We start from the raw sequence: 17,733 nt of genomic DNA on the forward strand, positions 1-17,733 counted from the left end.
GTTCAGGTGTTCTTTTGCTATTTACCTGCTTCTTCCGGTCGATCGAGCGATCGATCGATCCCTCTGAGCTCCGCTGCTCTGGTCTGCTGCTGCTGCTGCTGCGGGAGTCGCGGGAAACGAGGAGTTAATCGATGCCAGCATCACTGATCGAACATCAAAACAAACTCCTCATGGACAAACCAGCGGAGTCTGAGCGAGTCCGACCTGAACATCGACATCAGCCGCACTCATATGATTAATATCGTGTCGACAAACGTAACGCTATCCGTGGGATCCTGAGCGTTCACGTTGAACACGGCGACTCGTTTGAGCTGAATCTGCTTTACGTCGCTTCCGGATTGTGTCGCGATAAACCGATCATCTTTAAATGGAGTAAACCGCAAATATAAGATGAGTGATTCAAACTAAATGTACTTGTAAATGCCGAATCAGCTGCGATGTGTTAGGGCCGAGTGAGCAGGATGGAGAACAACGTGGAGGAGCAGCTGAGGAGCACACTGCACTGCGATGACAAGGAGAAGGTACTTCACAGTACTACAAGTACTTCTGTTGTTCAAGTAGAAGTACCACCATACTATCACACGAGCACATATTGAATTACTGTCGCTCAAAAGTATTATTATCTCAAGGAACACACTCCATATGCACACTGGCCCATTTCAAAATATTATATTTTGTGATTGGATTATGATTATATTATATATGCTGACGTGTTCACTGTAATGATGCAGATGGTTGAGGCGGAGATCATGTTAGTGACGTCATATACAGCTGCTGGTAGATTGTTATTTTCTCTGCAGGGAAATGAAATTCCATAATAGCACATATTTATTTATCTGTGGGTTTTATGTGATTGTATTTTCTAATCCCCAAAGTAACTAAAGTTATCAAACAAATGTAGTGGAGTATATAGAACATCGATCAGGGTTCTATATGTTTATATTTTCTATTTTTAATCACCAAAGTAACTTAAGTTGTCAAACAACTGTAGTTGTTGAGTATAAAGTACATTGTTTCCCTCGTATTTGTTGTGGATTGGAAGAATGAAGTGACAGGAAGTGGAAATATTTAAATCCGAGGACAGTACGAGTAAAAAGTACAGATCTTGAGTAAATGAACTTAGCTACTTTTCTCCACTTTTTAAACATAATATCAACAGACCATGTCAGCATGAAACTAGTAGCTCTACATCTTTTGACCTTTTAACATTTCCCCACTCAGCTCCGTAGGAAGTTGGCACTCTTACAAAGGGAATATCTCAGAACAGCCCAGAGGCTACAGGTACAGTAAGACATAAACTCTTTCACTTTGCTTTCTATGAGTCCTATGCAAAAGAAAATTTGCTCTCACGTTGATCTGTTCACAGCGCGCTGAGCGTTCGGAAGCGGTGCGTAGACACGTGAGGAGCAGGATCACGCAGCAAAACCACAGAGACCCAGAGGTGACATCGAGCCCATGTCTCAACCCGTCGCCACTGACGCTGAATGCCGCCAATGCAGCAGCCCAAGGTTAACTTTAGTACTAGCGTCTGTCCTAATACGCTGCAAAGTACAGGTAGTTAATCCCTTTGCCTGTAATATGAAGTGCAAATTAAAGTTCACAGATTTCCTCGTGTCTTTTCCAGGTCCAGCAGATCCTGACAACCTGAGGAGGAGCCAGGCGATCAGGTTCCTGCTCCCGTCTGATGACGCTTACCCGCAAACCCCAGTTTCGAGCCCTGACGACACCGCTGGAGGTCACAGACCCAGTCCCGCCCTGCGCCTCAGGTCTCGTCGCAGCCGCCTGCGCTGGGAGAGGAGGAGCGCTGAGGCCAGGGTCACGGACAACAGTGAGGACGGACCGGACCAGAGTGACAAGATGGAGAACGGCAGAACAGAAGGAGAGGAGGATACAACCAAGTCTGAAGAGGCAGAGGTTGTGAATGAAAGTGAAGAGCTGCTTTCTACGTCAGAGTCTGAGTCTCCGTCTCTGCTGCTCACACACTGGAGAACACAGGCGCACACTGAGACGGGGGATATGGAGGGAAAGGAGACGCAAGGATGTGATGAACAAAGGGAAAAAGAGAACGAGTCGACAGCTGAAGGGACAAAAGAACCGGAGTCGACCTCTCTGCTGCTCAACTGTCGGAAATCTGATGTACACGCTGAAGGAAGTGGACGAGATTGCCCCACGAATGGAGAAAGAAAGGAGGTAGAGGAAGGAGACAGCGGTGAGGATAGTGGAGGACATAGAGAAACAACGCTTTCTGAAGAGAACAGTAATAAAGACATGGAACAAAATGCAGCAGAGAAAAAAGAAAATGGAAAAAGCCACGACAACACAGTGGAAATAAAAGAGGAAACAATTGAAGCAGGTGGAAAGAGCGCGGGTCTCCTGGACTCCTGCACCCTAGTGGAGGGACTACTCTTCCCGGTGGAGTACTACGTCCGGACCACGCGGCGTATGACCTCTTCACAGAGTCAGCCCAACATGCAGGCCGTCATTCTCTCCCAGCTGAGCGCGGGGCGACAGCGCAGGAGCCGGGGCCGCGGCCGAGGACGATCGATCGGGCGAACCGGTGAATGTTCTGATCAACACGCTCTGGCAGATTTCTCCACTCTGACACCAGCATCCGTAGATCCTCATAAGGTGTGTACTGTCGACGCGTCCGCCGAGCTTTCCGCTGACAGCCAGAGCTCCAGTGAGATTTCAAATAAAATCTCTGCGGAGGCGTTTTCTTCCCCTGGAGTCGGCGCCACCCCCCGGGGAAGAGGGAGGAGGAGAAAACGAGGCAGGGGCAGAGGACGAACTCGAACCCCACGATCCACTCAGACGTCAGAAGATCCCCGTCCCGGCGTTGCCTCGGCGTCCTCCTCCTCCCCCCCGTCTCCTCGTGGACCCGACGGACCGAGGCCTCATCTCGCTCCCGGGGAGCCTGTTCTCGTGCCAGACGACCGCAGGCCCGCGTCCCCCTGCGGCCCGGGCACCTGCCCTTCCCCCGGGGTCGATGGAGCCCGGTGTAGCCCCGCCTCTGAAAGACTGCAGACGATCTATCCAATCTTTCTGAAGAGCAGTGGCAGGACGAAGACATCCACACAGACGAGCAGTAGTAAGTCTGATGTGTTATTACATTAGATTAATTCCCTTGTGTATTCCAATTTATATTGGACCTAACCTGTCGGCATCTTCTCACTTTTTTTTTCCTCCATCTGCAGGTGCATCGTGCTGGCGATCTCTCCTCTTGCCTTCCTCTGCACCCGCCCAAATGTCTTCTCTTCTCCCTCTCCCATCTCTGTTGCCCGGCTCGCTGCTCAACGGCCTGATGACCTCCGACCTCCACCAAGATTTTCATCTCCCCGACGAGCAGTTCGCGTCTCTGAAGCTGCACAAGCTTCGTCGAGTCGCCGCGGAATCGGGAGGAGTTGAACATTTCGCATCCCCCTCGTACAATACCCGTAGCGGCGGCGGCCGCCGCCACGCTCGCCCTCGCTGCGAGACAGATGGCGAGCCGGCGATGCCGCTTCCTCTCCCTCTCAGCCTCACTCCCACGATTGCCGCTGTAGACGTCCACAACAAGTCCTTGGAAGAAGAGCCATTGAACCGAGGTGACACAGAAGCTCCTGGAGGACAGCGAACAGAAAACCTCGATGCAACGACCGACACTTTCTCAACAGAATCTGTGTCGGTGGCTCGAGAGCGTGACGCCGATTCTTTAGATCAAACTAAAGACGCAGGGAATCCTCGTAGCCAGAGATGTGTCTCTGCCAGCGACACACACGGATCGGCAGACCACCGCGTGGAACCTCTGCCTCGCATGAACTTTGCAGACGAGGTGAACGATTCTATAGTTGGGCAGACAAATGAACAGAACGTACAACAGCCCGCGTCAGACAAAGACGCACAGTGTTCCGATGTCGTCGGTTCTTCGGAGGATCCGACGTCTACAAACCACCCACTGGAAGAGGAATCGGTCGTCAAGACTCTGTCCTTTGACTGTCCTCTACAGGAACCAACCAAGGAGCCGTCCAACAGCCGCACTGCCTCACAGGCACGTGGCGACGGCGAAGCTCCAGGAGATTGTACTGCAGACGCCTCGGAGGAATCGTCGCCCGAACCCACGACCACACGTCCGGCCGGAGACAGATCGGTGGAAAGCGACAATCAGAAGTGTTCGCCACGCCACGGCGTCCGCTCTCAGTTCCTGTTGAGCCCTCCGCTGGCCTCGGCGCCCGGCCCCTTCACAACCCCGCACCATCGTCCCTCGGCTCCCCACTCCAGCCCCACACTGCCCTCCCTGGGACTCACCCCCCGCCCCGGGTGCACCGGCCTCCCCCCGACCTCGTCTCCCTCCGCCCCAGCTCTCGCGCTGCCTCCCCCTCACAGCCCGACGACCCAGGCCCTCTCTCCCCCGACTCTGTCTCCCTGTCCCTCCGTCACTTCCCTGCCTCCCAGCCGGCCTCTCGTCTCCCCCTCCTGCCAGAACCGGGCTTCATTAGATCCATCAGATACGGCTGGTCGTTGTGACAGGGTGGAACCGGTGAAGAGTCCGGCTGCACCAAGCATCCAGTCCCGGGGCACAGCTGGGCAGGAGGGCCGGAAAACAGAGGCGAGCGCAGAGCACGGCGTGATGGGATGCACACACACACTGAAGGTAGAATGTTTTTCTCGGCGCACAACTTATAATTTGATTTTAAACGAAGGTAAACAAGTATTTTGTGTTTCTGTGTGTGTAATGTTCAGGCCCCGGCAGGAGGCTGCCTGGTGGACGCGTGCTGTCTGCCTGGACCCTCGGGGGGTTTATGTGTGGCGGCAGCAGGAAAGTGGGCGGTGTGTCTGTGGAGTCAGACTCCGCCCTCGGACTGGAGCTTAGCGCACACCTGGACCTTCAATGACGTGAGTGTTTGTGCCGTTTTTGTTTGTATCCGAGGCACAATGCAATGTTTTACCGAGTCCTGCTGATGCTTTTATCGTATTCCTGTTCCACTGACTGAGATTCGGTGGCGTTAGTGTTCCAAAACAATGTAGCGATATACATCGATGAAGGGAGGAGAGTGAGGAAAACAGCAAGCAAATAGTGTATGGCTGTAATCGGACATGAGCGACGGGAAAATCAGACGCGTTATTCCTGCTTTATTCTCACATTGGCTCACGTAAAAAAAAAAGAATTCTGCAAAAGTTTGCAAAGGGGACCGGCAGGAAAAGTCCGGGAAAATATCTGGGGCAACATTTGTGGACGTTGCACAAACAACTCCTCCAGAATAATTCCAGGACAATGATCAGACTTCAGTGCACGTCTGAAAGCAGCTCACGTTTCAAATTATTCCAAGAAATCTGGCTCTGAAAATGGTTTTGTGAAGAGAGTTTACATTTTATTCGACCTCAATGATATACATCATGTTTTTTTTGTTTTTTTGTTTAAAGCAGCTGTAATGTAATGCTCAATCGACATGACTCATTCTTGTGTTTTTGTTTACAGCCGGTGATCAATGTGTTTCCTGTCCCCGACGCTGCCGGGCTGCTGTTTGTGACTTTGGGTCAGCTGGAGATCAGAGAAGTGAGGTGAGTCGGACACAGTCAGTCATCTGTTTTCACATTGTCGGTTAATTGTCTGCAAAGGAATCAAACTTTTCGAGCGGACGGGGGATGAACCGTGTCTGTGGAAATCAGCTGCTGTCGTTTTTTAGAGCTCGACTGTGCGTGTCGTCCGTGTGCGCAGGACGCTGTCGTGCTGCAGCCTCGTGCAGGTGCTGCTGTGCGAGGGCGTCGTCCAGGCCGTCGTGGGCGTGTCCGGGTCCAGAGTGGTGACCTCGTCCCACTCGGCGACAGCTTCCACCCTGCGGGTGTTCAACGTGTCGGACGACAGCAGGTAACGCGGAGCTCTTTATATTTATTCTCTCCCAGTTTTCTTGTGTCCCGTTTGCAGATGCATCCCAGCATCTGATTTCTCTCTCCCTCAGCACGCCGAGCTCTCTGCCCCTCGTGTCTCCTGGCGTTTGTGTCGGGGCCCTCGCGCCAGTGGACGGACTTCCCGACGCTCTGATCGGCAGCGATGAGGGCGGACGTGTCTTTGTCTGGTGAGCAAGATTGCTATTTCTTCATGGGCAGCGTCTGCACGTTCACACACTGTTGGACTGATGGAAATCACAGACGACGGATGTTCCATAAATCCCATAGTCCCATAAATTATAGCGACCGATTATCATATCATCAATCTTTCTTCTCACCATCTCATTTATGTTCACCTGTCCAACACCTCTCTTTGTCTATCACCGATGCATGCTGGGATACGGTCCAGGTCCTCTGTGATCATGTGTCTGTATTTGATCTGTTTAGATCTGATCTACTCTGATCAGAGGTTGGAGATGAATATCCACTTTAACTCCGGACATTAATGTCCTTGACTTGAAATGTTCAATATATCCACAAAAGCACTTTGTGGTTCCTCCTTGAGAGAAATAACTTGGTTTCAGTCTCTTTAAAAAAACAAACTTTTTACTTCACAGAAGACATTTTGACAAAACTAAATTGAATGGCGTCATTATCGATGTTATGAATAACTGTAATATCCAAGCGCGGCGCTTACCGACGCTGCTGCCGTTTACAGTTGAATGTATTTTTTTGGTTCGTTACAGGAATCTGAAGAGCGGACAGCTGCTGCGTACGATCGTCCTCTGCGATGGTTTGTCGCACACGGCCTGTCTGAGAGGATACTCCTACTGTGTAGGTCCCGTTTTGCTTTGCGTGTAGGATTTCACTGATCTGTGCCGCTTTAACCGTCTCACTCCTCAGACCCTCTTACACATCTGCGTTTTTTGTCAATGCGTTTGTGTGCGTGTGCGTGTGCGTGTGCGTGTGTGTGTGTGTGTGTGTGCGTGTGCACAGGGAGTGTTATTTGTGCTGCTGCAGCATCAGCTGCTCAGCTCCCTGGAGGAAGAGGAAAAAGCGGCCAAAGCAAAAGAAGAGGAAAGGTCCGCCTTGTTCTCCTTGGTCGCCGTCAACCCCCTGAGTAGCAGATCTGTGCTGGCCACTCGACTGTATCCGCCCACAGCCTGGTCCGGCAGGTGAGACGAGGCGCGGTGTGTGTGTGCTTCTGTAGTCAAGCATTCGCGTGGCCAACACTCATCCATCTTTGTCTGTCTGTGTGTGTGTGTGTGTGTGTGTGTGTGTGTGTGTGTGTGTGTGTTTTCTGCAGACTGTGCGAAGCCGACGTCAACAGCTCCGGCGTGGTCGGTCTGAGTCAGAGCGGCCGCGCGTGCGTGTGGGAGCTCGGGCGTCCGGGGGCCACGGCGATGGTGCGGGGCCCCGAGGGCGAGGGCTGGCAGCTGGCTCGCTGGGGGGGCGCCGACACGCTGGTGACCGGCCACCACAACGGAGACGTCACTTTACACCGCTACAGCAAAAACATGAGACTCTTTGAATGACTTTTATCAGACACAGAGCTGTTTCTGTTTCACCGTGTGGACGCCCGCATAGATTTTAACGCGGCTGCAGTTTAGAGACGCCTTTGACATTTTAACATGTGTTCACTCTACCTGGTTCTGTAGCTTCATTTGCAGACATTTCACTTTGGCTTACAGGATAGTCTCTAAGATTTTTGGGATTTAAATACTGTAAACTTAATCATCCCATGAATCAGTGGCCTGCTGGTGAAACTTTCTTTAGAAAACAGAACAAAAGAAGGATGGAGTGCTGATAAAATAGAAATTGTTTTCCTCCACTTTTTGAATATACTGTTTTTAAAACCCTGGATGTTTCTCAGCTGAACCTCTTTGTGTCTACTTGATTGTGATTTTTACTGTAACTCTGTTCCGAAAACCAACTGTTTTTTAGTACTGTTGCCGTTCTGCATGTTCTTCGCCTACTTGACTACATGTTTGTTATATTTAAAGAAAAAAAAGTGTTGCCAAAGTCTTTTTTTATATATATATAATTTATATTAAACTTCTGTGAATTCAGTCATTTACATACTGTTGTTAGTTTTTTCTCGCCCAAACCATTATGTAAGTAATTTTAATGAATGTATTGTCCACCGGGGGGCGCTAAAAGATTGATGGACTACAGGATTCAGATCCTTGGTACAAGAAGCATTTTTTTTCAAATTACAGTTTTTCTCCCAGTGTAAAGAGTAAATGAATACTTGTAATTGTGCACCAAGCAGCCATTTTCCACTAAAACATCACAATTTCCCAATATGTCCTCGACATCCCTTTACTCAAACTCTTGACACTGTTCAGGGGTTTGCAGAAAATAGTGAGGACATGCAAAAGCAAGCAAAGACATTTGATGTATTCTCAAACATAGGTCTCGTTTTGTGTGCAGATTGTAGTCACTGAAACATCAAACCAGAGGTTTGTCTTGTTCAAAACAATCTTTATTTAAACTTGAGTAAAATTAAACCATCTTTACAACATGTATGTATTCAGCAGTATGTACAGGTTTGAACATCTTGTTGAAAAAGACTTCTAAAAAGACATAAAAAGGAGTAAAAGTACAGGAAGAATGTACATGATGAAGACGTGGACACGGTCCATTTCTCTACATACAACACAGATAAAACAGACAAACGAGAAGATTCGTCCAAGCACACAACTCACAAATCCCACAACACGCTTGCTGTGACGCTTACTTTGCTCTAAACGCCACAGATTCCTGAACCAATGCAAAGAAACCATGAGGAAAATGAGCATCACAGAGGAACGATTCAACGGTTCGATGAAATCGGACGACGGGTGGCACAGAAGGTTCAACTTTCCCTAATAGACTCGTTTTTTTTTATTTTTAAAAAAGGGGTCAGAAAGCGATCCGGCCAACTTGGATTACATCGGCGGGAACGTGTTTGTCAAGATAATAAGAGTTCACGCGAGTGTCTATTAACAATTGAAAACAAATCATGACAATAACCCCGGGGAGACTGAAATTCATATTCATGTACAACACACCGGTGAATTGTCGTGGTGCATGTCGACGCCTCGAAGATGAAATAAAAACCATCCGACTGAAACCCATTGATAAAAATACGAGAGGATTTGAGTCCACCGAGAGAGGCTGGACGACAGAGGCCGTGATTAAAGACAGAAGTGGTGATTGTTGACTTTGGGGGGCGGGGTCTACTGCGCGGCGGCGGCGGGGGGCTTGCTCTCCAGCAGCTTCTCCACCATGAGCTTGGCGTAGCGCATGCGGCTCGCCAGCTCCTTGCAGCAGCCGAACTCCTCCAGCAGCGACAGCTTGTAGGTGCGGAAGTCGCGCTTCTCGTCGATGTAGGTCACGGCGCCCATCAGCGGACACAGGATCAGCTTGGTGTGGTCCTGGCAGGGGGCGAGGGTGGATGAACACATTAACGTCACGAAATGGAGGCTGGCGTGAGAACTTAAAAATAAGACAGCGATGAGAGACGTCTCACCTGGAAGAAGTTGATCTGAACGGTGCCGTTGGTGAGGTGCAGCACGATGGCGCTCTTGGTTCTGAACCAGAGGGAGAGATACGGCAGCCTCGCCAGCTCGTCGCCTTCCCGCCGCGCAATGTTTGCTCCGGCCTTCAACAGGTGCTCGCTCATGTAGTTGCGGAAGTATTTCAGCAGCGTGATCTGCGGGGGAAAGAGAATGAGAAGTCCATAAGAATCGGGACATGAAGAAAAAGGTTGGGCATCATCTGTATCATGTCACGTCTAAAAAAATGGGTAAGGAAAATTTGTAACTTTCAGTCCCTGACCTTCTTGTTGAGAGCATTGGGGAAAGAGCGCACGCTGAGGTAGGACTCGGCCGCCGTCTTGTCGATGTATTGCAGACTGTCTCCGTCGGTGTACATGATCAAGCGTGTGTAATCGTTGAACAGCACGCCCACACTGTTGTCACAGAGCTGGTAGCCTGAAACACACGATCGACAACATTCATACGTTTCTTATAAGTAAATGTTTAGTGAATCTTGAGCCTCGCTGGCAGATGGATACTTAATCAGACTTATTCGTACCTAATCCATATTTATCGGAGTAGTCGACCCACTTGCTGATCCAGAAGATGGGGATACACGCGGGATCCTCTGCCTCTTCTGTAAACACACATGGAACAAACGCTTTGTATGTTGGTTGACACATGCGAAAAAAGATTTCTCAAAGAACTATAATGCGAAACAAATATAAAATGTCCAACATAGGCATCCATAAGGATTTTTTGCGGGGGAGCCTCCACTCACCTTGGCGTATGAACGGCCTTTCGGACGGCTTGGCAGCGATGATGGTGTTGAGCTGCTGCAGCATGTCTTTCAGGTGGCACTCTGACGGCTCAGGCTCCCTACACACACACACAAAAATATTCATCATCTACATAACGAAAACTGTCCATAATTATGGTAGAGATGAAATCCAAAATAACCGTTTACTTCCATAAAACAATGCAACAGAAGAAATAAACACAAAAAACCTAATTTTTGTACGAGGAGGGTGAGGAACAGTGGGTGTATGATAGGGTACAGTAATGAGACTCCAGGAATTGAAACTGTACCCAGAGTATGAAGATACAAATTAAATAATAGATGTAAAAGAAAAACAGTGAATAATAGTCCAACAAATGTGAACATGTAACATTGTTCAAACGTCTCCCACCTCTGCAGGGCCTCGTCTTTAGCTTCCACCTTGTCCGTCCCTGCTGGAGAGACAAACACACGACCCGAGTCATTAACACCCAGATTCAAACACCTTTTAACACTTCCATCATACTTTAAACTGCTGTCCGAAGGCTACTTTGGTCAGTTATCATGAGTCGTGTTACTGCTGCGGACCATTACCCATGTTGTTAATGGCGGTCAGGGGGCGTCTCTGGCTGAGCTCCATAGCCGTGGAGGGAGCGATGGAGAACCGCGGGGGGACGGTGAGGCAGGTGGTGGGCAGGCGTAAGGGAATGTAGCCCGATGTGAAGAACTCGTCCGCCGTCACCTCGGCGACGGTGGGCCTCTGGGTGGGATCGGCGTGCAGCATCCTCTTGATGAGAGAAGATGCGGCCGGGTTGATGTGCTGCAGAGAGAGAGGGTGAATTCAGGTTATATTCACACACACAAATTACATTTTGGAGAAATTGTGAAAAGAAATAGCTGACTTCATTATTCCAGCTTACCCATGGGATGGTGTAGTTGTTTTTCTTGATGCGGTTGTAGGTCTCCTTCAGACAGGAAGTCTCGAATGGGGGCTTGCCCACCAACAACGTGTACCTGAGAGAATACAGACAGGGGAGGAGGTTGAATTGACCGGGATGAATCATGTGGGAATCGCAGCGTCGTCGTCTCCTCTCCGCCTCCCGTGTGCTGTGTATTTTCAAACTTACAATATGCACCCGAGCGACCAGACGTCCACTTCGTAGCTGTGGCCTTTCTTACACAGCACTTCTGGTGCGATGTAGTTGGGCGTTCCGCACAAGGTCTTCTTCCGCTCGCCGTCAAACTCGATCTTAGTGGCCAGGCCAAAGTCCCCTGGAGGAGGAGAGAGCGGTGGTGTGTGAGCTCTTGTGAAGAAGCATTTTGTGTGAGGGTTGGTTAATGATTATTTTCATTATCGACTAATATGTTGCTTGTGTTCTCGATTAATTGATTTGTTTATTTGTCCATAAAATGGTGACAAATGTCGAGCGTTTTCCCCCAAACCCCAAGATATTTCGTTTACTGTCGTACAGGAGCAAAGAAACCAAGAAATATTCACATTTAAGAAGCTGAAATCAGGGATTTTTGAATTTTTCCTCTCTCCATAAAATCTACTGGAACCCATTAATCGCTTGAACATATTTGCAGATTCATTTAGTAGTCGATTACTAATCCATTTACTGTTGCAGCTTTAAAATTATTGTTCTGAAAAGTGATGTTTATTTGTGCGTTCGGTCCTAATGATACGTTTCCTCGCCTGTACGTGGAAACCACTCATTCAGGAAGTATGACAAATATCTTATGTGAGGGCCGGGGTGTGTCCTTTCCTTTATTACAGGACTCAGGCATGTGTGTGCGAGTGTTGTTGTTCCTGGAATTTATAACCATCCCCATATGTCATTTAAATAAGAGAATAGAGTTAAAGGTTCATCATTGGCAAAATCCAATCAAAGTTGAATTACCTATCTTGACCTCCATGTCATCATTGAGGAAGATGTTGCCCAGCTTCAGGTCTCTGTGGATGACCCGGTTGTTGTGCAGGTACTGAACGCCCTTGAGCATCTTCGTCATGTAGTAGCGAGCCTCCGGCTCGGTCAGAGCCTTACGACGCTTGTGCAGCTCCAACAGGGACTGGATATTAGGGAAAAAAAGGGAAATGACTGGATTAGCACGCATATATCATATCAAAGCGATGAAAAAAATAATATCATGACATACTAAAGATATGCGAAGTCTGCAACTCTCACTTTCTGATGTTAAGGCCCCTCGGACCATAATGGAGGAGGATGTATAGTGAGATAGGTTTGATTTTGGAGCCCGACCAATAATATCGGCCGATATTTTTGCCTTTCACAGACATATCAATATCGGGGGTATTTTAAGAGCCCGACCGCTATGATCGGCCAACTGATTAGAGGCTTTAAATGTGCATTTATGTTTAACATTTTATGTCAAATAAATGTATATTTCGTATTAGTATTTTGTATTTGTAATTATTTATGTTAAAGTTCATGTTTCAACTAAAATATCAAGCCTCAATTACATGTCTTTGTCGTGAAGGATTGATAATGACATTTAATGACATTTTAGGAATCATTGACAATATATAAATATATATTGGCCGATGTATCGGTATCGGGATTCTTGTACGAGCGAGTATCGATATCGGCCCCAGAAATCCATATCGGTCAGGCTCCATTTGATTTCAAATCCAAAATGGTGAATGGTCTGGACAACGAATCGGAGGAAAACTAATAAAAGATGGGAAATTGGACGACAGAGATTAATTTCGTCTTTGACGATTAAGTTCACTTCGATTATTAAAAATAAATACAAATAAAAACTCCCACCATGTTCAAAACTCCATTATCATGTTCTACATGTGAAGCTTCCTGCCCTGGGCCTGGGGGGGGGGGGGGGTCAACGGAACGGAAGACATCACCGTGGTGGCAACCGACCGTTGGTCCCCTCTGACAAGCGTCTTTCCGCCGCAGAGAGAGAGGGGGAAAGACCAAGTGTCCACGAACACGCACTCACCCTCCTCCGGCAGATCTCCAGCACGACGAACACGAAGTCGTCGTCCTCGAAGAAGCCGTGGAAGCCCACGATGTTGGCGTGGTCGAGGCTCTTGTGGATGGCGATCTCCGAGGTCATCTTCTCGCGCTGGTGCTGCTTCAGGATGAGCGACTTGGGCACGATCTTGCCGGCGAACACCTGCTTCGTCTCCACGTCCGTGATTTCGTAGCACTTGGCGAAGCCGCCCTTGCCGAGGAAGCGGCCCCTCGTGTAGCGTCTGGTGGTGCGGGGGTCCACCAGCACGTCGGGGATCTCCTTGAGCGGCGCCGACTTGGGGTCGACGTGCGCCGACGGGTTCGCCGGCCGCGGGGCAGCTGCGCTCATGTTGCACTCGGCCTCACGTCGTCTTCGGAAGGGGGGAACGTTGTAAAACTCTTGCGGCCGCTCAACGTGTCGCTGCCGGCCTCGAGTCGGTGTCCGTGTCCGTGTCGGTTCACTCCCGGACGCTCGCTAGCTCGCTCCAGTGCACCGCCGAATTCGAGAATAAGTGGACGTCGGGCACCCTTCGAAGTTGTAGGAGCGAATGTAAATATGAAAATTCGGTATTAAAAACTGCGGTAGACGTTAATTTAATCGCCGGAGCTCGTCCCTCGGTGGCCGCAGCGTCGCCCCGTCCTGCCTTTTGACAACAGTCTCCGCTACAAGTTTAAAATGCTGCCTCGGTCGTTACGGCGCTCCCCGATTGGTCCGCTCGATTTGAATTCCGAGGCGGCGCAAGCAAAGCACCCTGGGAAAAAAAAAAAACCAGTGCGAATAATAGCCAATCGCGAAGCGAGAAGGTCACATTGCGGCGGCGTGATTGGCCGAACGTCTGTCGCTGATTTTCTCAAACGTGGTACTGTCGGGAAATGTAGTTCCACTGGTATTTAATCAGGCGTTGGGGCAAAAAGCAAAAAAGGCGAAAGTGTAATGTTGTGAGTTTAGAGGTCGTTTAATGTTTGAGAGGGAGTTTTTTTAAAAAGCTTTACTTCATTAAAATGATAGTTCAGTGATTTTGAAGTGGAGTTGTACGAGTTACTTATGCAAAGTTAACATGTTACCTTATGGAGACTTTGGAGGAGAAGTGGAAGTAGCAAAAGTCTCAGTCCCACTGTTGCAGAGGGGACCAGCGACAAACGTCTTTTTGCCACATTTTATATACATGGCCAAAGTTCGCCTGAAAAAAAACAAAACTTAAACGGCGGTCTGGCGGAAAAGTAAAGCAGTGAAAAAAGATCGTCCTCCAGCATACAATTGAATGGATTGGCTTTTTTTAGGTAAGCATTTTTAAAATGTGGTGAGAAGGCGTTTTCTGGTGGTCCCCTCTGCAACAGTGGGACTGAGACTTTCGCTACTTCCACTTCTCCTCCAAACTCCGTTAAATGACATCGCTGATCACCATCTGAAGTGATAAGCTGGTCAGTTGCCTTACGAATGGTTTGAAAGCTTGAAAATGATGGAGGCAACAGGAAATATATAATGTTTAAGGTCATCAACCCTTATGATTGCAGTGACAACACTGGTAGGGTCAGAGTAGTAGAGATACTGAACCAAAGGTACACAATGCACAAACATGGTAAAATGTCTCACCATATTTTATTTGTCATGGAAAAATGAAATATAACTTCTGTAGAAGGAAATGCTTTGGAGCCATATACACCCACAATTCTGCTGTAGCAGAGATATGAGGATCCCAAGATGCAGCAGGGGCTGCAGGCTCAAACAGTGGCTGCGGCAGCTATCTGTGTCCTTTTCCAGTGGCAGGGCCACAGTTTTTCTGTTTTTAATAGTTTTTAATGAAGATATTTGATTGTTGCAGGCCTATAGTTCACCTAGGATAGATAAATATAACATTGACTGGGGTTTTGTGTGTTAATTTCTTGACAAAGCAAAAAGAAATGCATGCAAATTGACAAAATACAACTTTAAAACAAATCAGCAACAAGTATAAACTAAAACAATCCAATGACAGGGGATGGAGGAGACGTCAAATGTTGATGTTGTACTTCAGTTTTGCACATTTCTTAAGCCAATTCATGAATAATCAATATGTTGACAGAAGCTACACATGGTAAACCTTCTGCTTTGGTTGTTACAAGCCAGTGATCTGGGTTTGCAGACTGTCTAAAAATGGTCTCACAGTTCTATTTATCAAAATACGTATATTTCTTGCTACTTTAAATGACAGAGAAAACCATGCAAGAATTTGAATGTGCTTATTTTTGTTACTTCTGCATTTCAAATTTGAACATGAAGTCATTTGACGTATTTCCTGATGCATATATATATATATATATATATATATATGTATCTCAAAATTGGTGAAGGATAAACAGGTTGCACTCCAAAATACGTAAGTGTTGCAGCAACATCCATGTCACATTAAAAATAAAAATAAACAATTTATTCCAAATAAACAGACAGATTATGTTTCATCTTTCTTTTTTTTTAAATAGCTATTGTCTGCCCCCGGAAGCACTGATCCCCTTTCTCATTGACGCTCTCGTGCCTATGAGAGTGTTATATCTGTTTTGAGCAGCAGATTGTTTAAATGACATGTAGAGGAAGATAAGAGGAGAATAAGTGGATGAGAAGAGGGGATCCGTGGGCTTGTTCATCCTCTTTGTTCCACTTGTCAGTGTGTGTGTGTGTGTGTGTGTGTGTGCTTGCACACGTGTTTACCATCTAAAACGGCACGACATGGCTTTATGCAGAGAGGAGCTATTTTTGTGAAGCACAGACGGATCTAAAGGGAACAATGGTGGCTGCAGGTGATGAAATAAGGTGCATCTGGATTTATTCACTGGCCCACGCCGACAAGTTTGAAATGTGAATTCTGACGTCTATTAGAATCTTTGTGCTGTAGGATGCCTCAAAATCCCACAACGATATGGAGCAGTCAGTGACAAGAGTGAGACTATAACTGCAACAGGCTCCAGTGACTTTTACACCAAGTACAACTCTTGTGATATGAACTGACGAGGTAACGACATGGTCTTTGTAAACTGATGAAAGTTATTAAATCAAAGACCAACTTTGGTAACGAGGTTTTTCAGTCCAAGTTGAGAGGACTTAAAAAAAGAGTTTACTTTTTGGTCGTGCCTTCTTGTACTCAACTGAAGTAGTCTATTTCTATTTGTGCTATTTCATACTTTTCCACCACATTTAACAGTCTATTGTAATGTTCACATAACATTTATTTAGCAGCTACTTGCTGGACACTTTGAAGACTGTGTTTTTTAAACACTATGTAGCCATATGATAGAGGTAAACAACTATACTTCAGCCAACATGCTTCACATAAAAATAATGCAGGGGTCAAATGAGTTTTTATTATACTTGAAATATATTTGTGCCTAAATTTTTTTATACACAAATGTTCTTTGTGGCATTTGTATAGGCCAATTTTTTCATTGGACAAATGAAACTCTGACAAAGTGTGATTATCAAGACCAAGGTGAAATGAAAACGTTTGAGACAGCAGACAGAAATCACAAAAAAAAATCTTATTTTATTGACATTACTGTAAAAACTGTACACAATAAAGTGCCTCGCGTGTGAGCAGACGACCTCCAGGCCACTGTCGAGGCAGTCCAGTTTCCTATGGCTGTAAGTCACATGTGACAGCACCCCGGCCTGGTGACCAGCAACATCTGGACACGAGCAGTCCAGCTGCAGAGTCCATGATGCGCCCAACACACGCCAGATGCCCCTATGACAGCGCGCAGCTGTTGTGCTTCTTCAGCGGCGGCCTCTTCTTCGCGGCGGGCGCGGGCGCGGGCGCCGTGTCCCTGCGCCGGCTCACCGCGGGGCTCAGCCGGTGCGGCGCCTTCACCTGCTGCAGCAGCGCGCGGAACACCCCGACGGCGTTGCCCCCCGTGCGCGCGGACGCCTCCACGAAGTTGGCGTCCCACTCGTCCTCCACCGTGGCCATGGCGGAGCCCGCCGGCAGCACGCGGCCCTCGGCCTCGCTGAGCTCCGACTTGCCGCCCACCACCGTGATGGGCGCGCCCTTGTCGCCCCGCAGCCGCAGGATCTCGTCGCGCAGCCGCCGCGCCTCCTCGAAGGAGCCCGCGTCGTCCACCGCGTACACCAGCGCGAACGCGTCGCTGTGCCGGATGCAGAGCTCGCGCATGGCCGGGAAGGAGTAGCTGCCGCTCGTGTCCAGGATCTCCAGACGCACCTTGCCGGAGCCCGCCGTGTCGTACTCCAGCACGTGGAGCTCCTCCACCGTGCGCACGTACTTGTGCTCGAAGCGGTCGTGCAGGAAGCGGCGGATGAGCGCCGTCTTGCCGACCCCCGCCGCTCCGAGGAACACCAGCCGCACCGTGCTGGGACGCCCCGACAGAGACATGCCGATCTGAACCTGAGTGTCCCCCAGGGCGGACAGCGGTGTCTCGACAGAGGGTGTGCACCTGCAGAAGGCTGACTGAGCACCTGCGTGCTCCCGCTGGTCTCCTCTCCTCCACAAGCATCACCTGTACTTATAGGCGGACCGCGCATGCTCTCCACCAATAAGATCCACGTCGTGATCCAGAAAGCCTCCTACCGGTCAGGTTGAGAACATTCCGGTCA

The 17,733-nt window shown here is 48.5% G+C and overlaps 4 protein-coding genes across 7 annotated transcripts in view; 1 reads left to right on the forward strand and 3 right to left on the reverse strand.

Moving 5' to 3' along the window:
* Positions 1–151, reverse strand: part of LOC118312288 (collagen alpha-1(XI) chain-like) — a 46,901-nt gene extending 46,750 nt beyond the window's left edge. For both annotated transcript variants that reach the window (XM_035636764.2, XM_035636763.2), the window contains exon 1: positions 26–151. The gene's annotated coding sequence lies outside the window, so the exon portion shown is untranslated. The remainder of the gene's footprint in view (positions 1–25) is intronic.
* palb2 (partner and localizer of BRCA2) lies at positions 136–7,940 on the forward strand. Of its 2 annotated transcripts, XM_035636765.2 has the most exons (12): positions 139–521; positions 1,222–1,281; positions 1,367–1,508; positions 1,625–3,088; positions 3,195–4,630; positions 4,720–4,872; positions 5,456–5,538; positions 5,696–5,845; positions 5,937–6,053; positions 6,612–6,699; positions 6,862–7,040; positions 7,172–7,940. In XM_035636765.2, exons 1-12 carry the CDS (start codon positions 462–464, stop codon positions 7,398–7,400), a joined length of 4,161 nt encoding a protein of 1,386 aa, XP_035492658.2. In that variant the 5' UTR covers positions 139–461; the 3' UTR covers positions 7,401–7,940. The 2 variants fall into 2 exon arrangements, 1 of the variants encoding a protein (XP_035492658.2); XR_004794190.2 differs by lacking the exons at positions 6,612–6,699; positions 6,862–7,040; positions 7,172–7,940 and having other exon boundaries at positions 136–521; positions 5,664–5,845.
* Positions 7,941–8,328: 388 nt separating this feature from the next.
* plk1 (polo-like kinase 1 (Drosophila)) lies at positions 8,329–13,864 on the reverse strand. Of its 2 annotated transcripts, none has more exons than XM_035636767.2 (11): positions 13,141–13,864; positions 12,066–12,234; positions 11,292–11,436; positions 11,085–11,178; positions 10,759–10,984; positions 10,577–10,616; positions 10,168–10,265; positions 9,946–10,023; positions 9,688–9,842; positions 9,380–9,562; positions 8,329–9,284 (listed from the first exon to the last, which is right to left on the reverse strand). In XM_035636767.2, exons 1-11 carry the CDS (start codon positions 13,501–13,503, stop codon positions 9,087–9,089), a joined length of 1,749 nt encoding a protein of 582 aa, XP_035492660.1. In that variant the 5' UTR covers positions 13,504–13,864; the 3' UTR covers positions 8,329–9,086. The 2 variants fall into 2 exon arrangements, with proteins under 2 accessions (XP_035492660.1, XP_035492659.1); XM_035636766.2 differs by having other exon boundaries at positions 10,577–10,619.
* Positions 13,865–16,649: 2,785 nt separating this feature from the next.
* rasd3 (RASD family member 3) lies at positions 16,650–17,638 on the reverse strand. Its single transcript, XM_035636093.2, has one exon. It carries the CDS (start codon positions 17,510–17,512, stop codon positions 16,871–16,873), a length of 642 nt encoding a protein of 213 aa, XP_035491986.2. The 5' UTR covers positions 17,513–17,638; the 3' UTR covers positions 16,650–16,870.
* Between the last annotated feature and the right edge of the window lie 95 nt (positions 17,639–17,733).

This window comes from Scophthalmus maximus, chromosome 8, assembly GCF_022379125.1.
Source record: "Scophthalmus maximus strain ysfricsl-2021 chromosome 8, ASM2237912v1, whole genome shotgun sequence".
Classification (NCBI taxonomy): Eukaryota; Metazoa; Chordata; class Actinopteri; order Pleuronectiformes; family Scophthalmidae; genus Scophthalmus; species Scophthalmus maximus.

Coding starts and splice junctions, on each gene's coding strand:
- rasd3 (XM_035636093.2), bottom strand. CDS start 17,512: ATGTCTCTGTCGGGGCGTCCCAGCACGGTGCGGCTGGTGTTCCTCGGA.
- plk1 (XM_035636766.2), bottom strand. CDS start 13,503: ATGAGCGCAGCTGCCCCGCGGCCGGCGAACCCGTCGGCGCACGTCGAC. Junction 12,235..13,140: donor TGGAGATCTGCCGGAGGAGG/GTGAGTGCGTGT, acceptor CCTAATATCCAG/TCCCTGTTGGAGCTGCACAA. Junction 11,179..11,291: donor TGGTCGCTCGGGTGCATATT/GTAAGTTTGAAA, acceptor GTATTCTCTCAG/GTACACGTTGTTGGTGGGCA.
- palb2 (XM_035636765.2), top strand. CDS start 462: ATGGAGAACAACGTGGAGGAGCAGCTGAGGAGCACACTGCACTGCGAT. Junction 4,631..4,719: donor GATGCACACACACACTGAAG/GTAGAATGTTTT, acceptor TGTAATGTTCAG/GCCCCGGCAGGAGGCTGCCT. Junction 5,846..5,936: donor AACGTGTCGGACGACAGCAG/GTAACGCGGAGC, acceptor TCTCTCCCTCAG/CACGCCGAGCTCTCTGCCCC.